Source organism: Paralichthys olivaceus, chromosome 21 (assembly GCF_024713975.1).
Source record: "Paralichthys olivaceus isolate ysfri-2021 chromosome 21, ASM2471397v2, whole genome shotgun sequence".
In the NCBI taxonomy this organism is placed as follows: domain Eukaryota; kingdom Metazoa; phylum Chordata; class Actinopteri; order Pleuronectiformes; family Paralichthyidae; genus Paralichthys; species Paralichthys olivaceus.
This window is the reverse complement of record NC_091113.1, coordinates 14,350,840-14,359,142: the sequence shown is the minus strand read 5'-3', so window position 1 is coordinate 14,359,142 and position 8,303 is coordinate 14,350,840. Positions and strand designations below refer to the sequence as shown.

The following is an 8,303-nucleotide window of genomic DNA, read 5'->3' as shown; positions in this document are numbered from 1 at the left end:
GCACAGCCTAATAACATTATAGCTACCCGACTGTAGCATGTCAGCATGTTAGCCACCCTAGCTTAGCATACTGGCCACCCTAGTTCAGCATGTTAAGCACCCTTGTTTAGTGTCACATATGTTAGCTGTCCGAGTTTAGCACCCTAGCTTAGCATGTCAGCCACCCTAGTTTAGCATGTCAGCATGTTAGTCTCACGGTAAAGCCAAAATAATGACCAACATCTGACAGAATTACTGGAGGAGATGAGTTGTATGTTGTTATAAAATGGTCTTACCAGTTATTTCTTTTTCACAGAGGTAGAGGTGCATGTTGCGCTCTCCTCTATTGGATGCTAGTGGATGTTAGCCTGGTTTAGCATGTCAACATGTGCCCAAAGGTCAGTTTAAGTTTACTATACTACCTTGGTTAAAGTCACATTTTATTCCACAATGTCACTCTTTAATTTATTAACTGTACCTGTTTTAAGTGGGCATGAGGGTGGAGGAAGTGTCGTCATTCATTTAATAATTAGATATAAACAGACATTTGAAATAGTGCCTTTATAAATTCATTTATATTGTCAAAAATGATTAACTCCTAACTTTTTTAAATTGTTTAATACTTGTGGACAGTATGATCAATCATCTTACAATAGTTATTTTAACATATTGTTTTTTTACAATATGTATTTACAATATATATGTTTGACGCTTATTTAATAAAAAAGCAGTTTTAGATTATTGTGAATAAACCATAGACTGTATATAAAGAGGAATACACACTGTAAAGGATGTTCCTGGTGTTGTGGCAGCACCTTCAACCAGTAGGAGGCAGCAGTGCATACAGTAATACAATTACTGTTGAACACAACACAAACACAACGAAGAAGAAGGAGAAACGGGAAGATGAAGGCAGCAGCTGCTGAGGACACATCGTAGGTAAGCTCATCTAAACCAAGCAAAGGGGAGCATGGCGTCTTTATGAGGCTGTAACTTAGTAACAAGCAACGAAACGCGAAGTCTGTAAAGCTAAATGTGTATTTTCACTCTAAACTGGACATGAATGTGGTTGTTTCAGCTCCTTCCTGTTCGAGAGAGCGCACTAGCCCAGATGACGTTACGCTGTGACTGTATGTTGAATGGAGATGCTAACAGAAAGCTACTGTACTCTACATTAAATTAACCTTAAGATAGTGTTTCTTGAGATAGCATATCTCCTGGTTCGGCTGACACTCAGTGCGCCGAGCTGCAGTTTATATGTCTTCTCTCTCCATCATTGTCCCGTCAGGACAACACCGTGCAGAAAGACAAGATCATTATAGGAAGTCATATTTTACCCAGTTCAGAGATTTCATTATTGCCGAACTGTCCAGGACACGTCATTTATTAAAATCAGCCATTGGTCGCAGTTATTAGGTTGCGTACTTAAGGGAAATAATCTTCAAATATTAAATAGTGGAATATTATCAGTGTGGTTTGGTGTGAAGGGCCGGACAGGCTTAAATCGATTGCTCTCTCATCTTGTGTACTTCCACAGTGTCTTTGCAGGGGCGTTGCAACAGGGTCAGGGGGCCCGAGCTGAGAAGGGGTGTGTGGGAGGGGGTCCTTTGTGGACAGCTGATTACGTTAAAACATTGAATTAGTAATGTGACGCCTCTTCAGATAGGTAATGATGTTGCTTCTTTATCTGTTCATCAACCAAAACCAGGGACCAAACTTTCTGGAAGTGTTGATGACATTACAAACTAACTTTGAAAATTTGACCAATTGTTAAGTTATATATATATTTATATATATATATGTAGCTGTTCCAAACACTTAATATTGTGATATTTTTAAACTGGGAATAGTACACGATATAAAAGAACCAATCACATGACCAGTGTATACAAGGGATCTCAGCAGAAATTAAATGTAACATGCAAATTATCTTTTCATTGGTTTGTTATCACCTGCAACTAAAATTCAGGACGAATCATTATATATAAGTGAGCTGTTGGATTTTGATGTCTAATTCATTTTCTGTGTCCATGTTGGCACCCTGCAGCAGGTTCTATGCAGTTGAAGACCTCTGAAGAAGAAGAAAGGAGCTGTGAGATCTCGCAGCTCAGACAAGCAGTGTTACAAAACAATGACAGACTTCTCGATGAGATGCTCTGCCAAGAAATCTACAAGAAAGTCATCAACTGCAGAGGTGGTTGGGGCATCGCAGGCACGCCCCTGCACGCTGCAGTGTCTAAAGGCCACCTCAGCTGTCTGCAGGTCCTGCTAGCCCATGGTGCTCTGGTGGACTGCGTAGATGTCAAGGCTCAGACGCCGCTCTTTGCAGCTGTTCGTGCAAAATACCTGGACTGTGTCTTAGCGCTCCTTGGAGCAGGCGCCAACCCAGATGGGAACTCATCCAATAACTGCTCCCCCGTCCTCACGGCCGCTCGTGAGGGCGATGCGCAGATATTGATGGAACTGCTCAAACATGGCGCAGAGGTCAACTCCCGCTCTAAAGTCCTGCTGTGGACCTCCAGCGCCAGGGTGTCGAGCGGACCGCTGTACCTGGCTGCCGTTTATGGACATATGGAGTGTTTCAAACTGCTGCTCCTCTATGGAGCGGACCCAGATTACAACTGCACTGACGCAAAGCTGCTGAGTTCAATCAAGCATCCGAAAACTGTGCTGGAGATGTGCCTCAGGCACGGCTGTGGTGTGGAGTACATACAGCTTCTCATCGACTTTGGTGCAAATGTCTACCTCCCTACGCTGATCATCGAGAAGTCCACGAAGCAGAATGAGGCTGTGGAGCTGCTACTGCAGGAAAGAGGTGAAGAACATGTTAACATCCGTGTTTCTTTACAGTTAATCTGTACAGTGGATGGTATTCTGCTGGCTGGGTGAATTATAAAAATAAGATATTGTTTACTAGTTGAAGTTAAGCAGTTACACATTCACAAACATGAAATAACATTGAGACTCAAATTTAGAAATAGTTTATTGCTTTTTTTAAATTTTTAGCTCTGTTCATAATTATCCAGGTCATGTTATGTTCTTAGGTTTTAGGTTTGAACTCTTAAAGTCTGCTCTTAATCATTTTGGAGAAGGTTTTATGAAAAGGCCAAAATATAAAGTGTCAATAATAATAGGAAAGCAGGAGTTTTGCATATAAAGTGTTATAGTTGTTGCTGTGCAGGTTAATGTTAAATTTGTCTTCAGGGAATAATATGATGAATAATGAAGGTCAATTTACTGGTTTAAGTCCTGTTTTCCCTAAAGTTCAAACTAAATAACATATTCACTCCTGGGAAACTTTCTATAAGACACCAGGAAAAGGTTGAGAATTTATCAGTATAATAAAGCAGTGTCAACAGCCTCTGGGACAGAGTTGTTCTCGTGGTGTTGGTGGAACTGATCATCAAATTACAGCTGCAAGTTTTTTTTTTTTCTTGTTGCGACATTGATATTGGCAGCAAATAAAGAGCAACCTTTCTCCTTCCCCACTCCCACACAGGATTATTATTTCTTATAGGCTACTAACTTCCTGTCATCTCCTGTGTGTCCTCAGGAAATCCTAAAGCTCTGAGTTCACAGTGCCGACTCGCCGTCAGACAACACCTCAAAAAGATCAACAAGATCCACTGCATCGAGGAGCTGGAAATGCCAACGAGTCTCATTCGCTTCCTGCAACACAAACCCATCCCAGCCACTGTTCTGTAGCTACATGAGCTGGAGGCCTGTTCATGTCAGTTCAGTTTAATTTGAGCTCAATATTTTTGTTTTAAATGCAGATTATGAACCAGCTTTTTTGAAATGACCCGTGTGTTCATGTGCTGTTGTGTTAAGACTGATGTGGTAATACATTAAATGTGAGGATGAACAGCGTGTGCTTCTGTTTCATTGTGAGTACTCACCCTGTAGCTGTTGAAAGACGTCTGAAGGAGGCTGTTTGTTGGAGTTGCTGTACTAAGTCACACGTTCATCACAAGACAGTTTAAGCTGTTTGCTGAAAGCTCCAGCTTTTCTTGAGCTGGATCAGTTTGTATAGAGCTGCTCACATTTTTGCTCATGAACGATTATTTTAAGCCCCAACCCCCCCCACTGGACTGTGATCATTGTGTTTGACTACATGTCTCATAAACTTGAGAGCAAATGAAACAAACAAAAAGTGTCCTGTACATATCGTGATAACCTCTGATGATTGTTTTATTGTTAACTTGTAAAGTGAGCTCAGATCAGCGGTGTAGTGAGGAGGGAGGACATGTTGCAGGGTAATACAACACGGGACAATGTACCTGGGCCACCGCTGGAGAATGAACGTAGCGAGAACCTGACAGTTTGTGAATGCACCCAGTGGGGAAGTATTAACTGAACCAACCAACATGAGCAAGAGGAAGACGGTTAGAGTCGATATGTCATCGGTTAGTTGTCCAGCCCCACTGTGAAAATCTAAAGAATCATGTTATTTATCTCTAATTAAATAAAACAACCTGCACATGAACCTGCATTAAAACTTGGTCTCACTTCCACGATGATTTAAGAAACCACCAGATGTCATAAATGAATAAAACATACAAGGTCTGTCCCAGCACCCAGAGTATATAGTGTATGAAAAAGTCCACTTTGTGATTCTTTCAAATGGTCACATTAACCACATGTATGTTCATTGTATATACCAGGGTTCCCACACATCCTGGAAAAACAATCTGAAATTTGATTAATATCCTGGAAATCTTTATTTCCTGGATTTTTTTAAAGTAGTATTTTGATTTAGCCTATTAGTTATATCACCTACGTAAACTTCAGTGCATTCTTTTAATAAACTGAACTAAAAGACCATCTTTAGACTTACTTGAAAATATATCTAAAATGTCAGCTAACTGGGAGTTCAGATTGAGTTTTCTCAATTCCTGTCTCGACTCCCACATCTGTCTTACACCGCAATCAAGTCTTGCACATGATGTGACTGCAACTGTCAGGAAACACTGATGAGTGGGAACACTGATATACATGTGCAACAGTTAGGTACTGTAGGTTGAGCTCCTTTATAAACTTCAGTTGAGTTTGAATTCAATAACAACAAATGTGTCTAATTTGCTGGTAAACGTTTAAACACAACATTTCGTGTTCATATTGATTTCCTGGCTGTACAGTGATTCTTAACTTTATGATATTAAATATATATTTCCATTTGTGTGGAATGACTTGGAACGTGTTTTTATTACTTCATGTAGACTGGGAGCAGGTTTTCTTTCACAGGAGCCACCATGTTCCTACAGTAGCCTAGAGAGGACAATCCAAACCCTGGCTTTTGAGGGGACCTTTTGCATTTTGACATTACCTCAAGGCCACCATAGATTTCCCCTACATGCTTCACAAAAAACACATCACTGAGAATGACATGGCCGTATAATTATATAAATACTCATCACGTCATAATTCATCAACTTCAGCATTTAAATAATTAGACAAAGGCCACAGCGTGAGTCTTCAGACTGACCTGTAGATGGTAGGAGAGGGTTAAAAGGGAGAACATAGTTTGAGATTTTTCGAAAAGAGGACAAAGTACATGGTCAACATCAGAGTGAGTCAAATGAATGTAATAATTACACTGAAACAAATGTTCAGATGGAAAACATGGAGCTTAAACAAGTCCCATAAAGAACTTCATATTCAGTCATCTTGCAGAATGAAATAAGAAAAATCGAAATTTTCATTCATAGTCCCATAGATGATCAAATCAAAAACCAGACTTCAAGTATTGCCATCATGAGGAAATACAAAAACTGGAAGAAGCAAAACTTTAAAAAAATAACATTCCTAACAGAGTTTTTGCTTTAAAACGAAGTATCTGAAAAAGTAAAACTCAAACAGCAACATCCTCTCATTAAACATTCACCAGCTCTGCAATCAGGAGTATATTCATTATATGTATGAAGTCATTGCCACACATTATAAGATAATCATTCAAGTACAGTTGCCCTTTAGTATTTCAAAATAGATCTGTTTCTGAATTAGCTCATTTCAAGTAGCAACAATTCAAACAAAACGTACAAACAGTGTTTCAGAATAAAACACCCTTTTTGGTCCCTTTAAAAAAAAAAAAAAAAAAAAAAACTGAGGTCAGCATCACTGTCATGACAACGTAGCCATTGAGGTTCCTGTTGACATTGCACTGGTTACCCTGGCAACCTTAGCCCAGGCCCACGTCTAATGACATCATCACTACGAAGCCCAGGATGGAGGTCCAGGACGCCAGCTTCCCGTTTCCACTGGTGATGACAAGATGGAGAAAAGGAAACATGAAAAAGCGTGAGCCGTTATTAAGAGGGTGCACATTCGTTGTTCCACATCTCTCCTTCTTTTACACATCTTCCTTCTTTACCTGACTTGAGCTTCTGGTATGATGTCATCGACCACCACGTAGACCATCGCCCCGGCAGCAAATGCCAGAGCATACGGCAACAGAGGTTCTGCCAAAACGACAGCGAGGGCGCCCAGTACCCCAGCAACAGGCTCCACCATGCCACTTAACTGGCCGTACCTGAGAGGGAGACACTAACCGTCAAGAACCTGCACAGTCCGAGCCGTGTGTTCAATTGTTCTGTTCTCTGACACAGTGTTTTAGACACAGACGTCTTTTCATACCAGAAGGCTCTCCACGTCGAGACTCCTGAACCCCGCAGCGGCAGGCTCACTGCCAAGCCTTCTGGGAAATTCTGGATGCCAATACCAATGGCCAAATTTCTGGAGGAGACAGGAAATAATAAGCAGTCAGTTCATTTCTTTACTCATTATATATTAGCAACTCAACGACTTCATCACATCCCCCATCTTCAGCATGCACTGGGGTGGTTTGCACCTCTCTCTGCAGTACCATAATAAAACCACCAGGTGTCAGCAGCACACCATACAGCAAACCACCATACTGCCAATATTCACACCATAAATTTAAACATGCTAAACCACAAACCACTCACTTTTTTTTCCTTTCACAATTTCTGAGTGGATTTTCTACAGAAATCATTAGAGCCCAGCGGATGAAGCCTAAATACTTCTGGGAATGTTGAATCACCATCAGACCAAAACATTTCCAGCAACCTGTTGAACCCATGCCACCAAATACAGAGAACCAGCTGTGCAAATGTATATGAAAAGTCCAAATGTGCAATAAAATGTGCATTGTGTGAACTTCACTCTTTGGTTGACTTGTTAACAGGATGAAGATGGATTCAAATTAAATGACTTAATGACAGAGTTGGCCACTGTGGGACTACTAGAGACTGTTTCCTCATGTGCCTTTAAGAAGCACCTTTTCAAGGAGTTTGTCTGTGCAGGACATTTTATTATAACTGTCCTTCTCATCTCAGAGTACTGTACATTTTGTGCTTGGGTTTATTTATAAAAAACACAGACTGTAAGTGGAGTTGGGTTTTCTCAGCAACATTGTTCTCCTTTCCTAACCCCTTACGGATTCTCCTTCACATCTTTACTTGACCACTTGACTTTTCCATTAGGGTCATGAAGTAAAAGCGGTTAGGAAAGAAGATTATTTGAACTTTCCGGACCCACCCATGTACTGGGTGGGTTGTTAAATGGGATGAGGCCAGTGCTCCACCTGTAACAACCAGATTTACCAACTGCCACTGCTCTCTGCAATACCACAATGTGACCACTAGATGTCAGGAGCACACAACCCAGTTTTAAACCCCTCATCACGTTTACCATTTTGATCATTAATATCTTATCCCAGCAATAAGGAATCTTAATTTGAAACTAAACATTTGAAGAAACCTGTCACGGTGCATTGAAACACATGATCCCAGGATTTATAGTTTTGTCTCCAATTGTTTTGCCGTTTTTCAATGTTCGACAGCATTTGCCACCATTTATTAGTGACTGAGTTCTTACTTGCCAGTGTAAAGTGGCTTTTGTTTGTTTGTTTTCCTTATTACCCGTTTTACCTGGCGCTCTCAAAAGTTGCAGATGAAGTCTTTCCAATGGCTCCAAATCCAACTCCCACAGCCAAGCCCTCTGTGGATAAAACAAGAAACACTTTGTGAAGTAAGATATATGAAGAAGGGATGGAGAGGACTTAAAACATATATACTGTGATGTTCTTTCAGATGGAAGATGGTGATCCACTTACAACAGTCCAAGAGGATCTCTGGCTCGAGGCTTACACTGTGTACTGTTAGTTGCTCTTACCTTCTATGGTGAGATTTCTACTGATTAAACCTACACCTGAAGTTTCCTCCTGTAAATCTATCTGCAGAGGCAGCCCCTGTGAGATGGAGCCATATTTGCTGAACTACTGATCCATCACAACACAAAATAGT

The 8,303-nt window shown here is 40.7% G+C and overlaps 2 protein-coding genes across 3 annotated transcripts in view; one reads left to right on the top strand and one right to left on the bottom strand.

Annotated features, from left to right (window-relative positions):
• Positions 1-787: 787 nt before the first annotated feature.
• On the top strand, positions 788-3,849 carry LOC109627065 (ankyrin repeat and SOCS box protein 12-like). Its single transcript, XM_020083435.2, has 3 exons — positions 788-918; positions 2,027-2,794; positions 3,533-3,849. The coding sequence occupies exons 2-3, from the start codon at positions 2,035-2,037 to the stop codon at positions 3,682-3,684; spliced, it is 912 nt and encodes a 303-aa protein (XP_019938994.1). The 5' UTR covers positions 788-918; positions 2,027-2,034; the 3' UTR covers positions 3,685-3,849.
• Positions 3,850-5,165: 1,316 nt separating this feature from the next.
• LOC109627066 (zinc transporter ZIP11) overlaps positions 5,166-8,303 on the bottom strand; it is a 97,033-nt gene continuing 93,895 nt past the window's right edge. Inside the window, exons 7-10 of one of the 2 annotated variants that reach the window (XM_069517498.1) lie at positions 7,929-7,998; positions 6,613-6,711; positions 6,350-6,508; positions 5,166-6,236 (exon numbers count right to left, since the gene is read on the bottom strand). In XM_069517498.1, coding sequence (XP_069373599.1) covers positions 6,158-6,236; positions 6,350-6,508; positions 6,613-6,711; positions 7,929-7,998 — 407 coding nt within the window. In that variant the 3' untranslated portion in view covers positions 5,166-6,157. The remainder of the gene's footprint in view (positions 6,237-6,349; positions 6,509-6,612; positions 6,712-7,928; positions 7,999-8,303) is intronic. The other variant, XM_069517499.1, reaches the window with a different exon arrangement.

What these genes read in the sequence shown, in the direction of transcription:
- LOC109627065 (XM_020083435.2), top strand. Translation starts at nt 2,035, where the DNA reads ATGCAGTTGAAGACCTCTGAAGAAGAAGAAAGGAGCTGTGAGATCTCG. An exon ending in GCTGCTACTGCAGGAAAGAG is followed by an intron (nt 2,795 to 3,532) that starts GTGAAGAACATG and finishes GTGTGTCCTCAG; the next exon opens with GAAATCCTAAAGCTCTGAGT.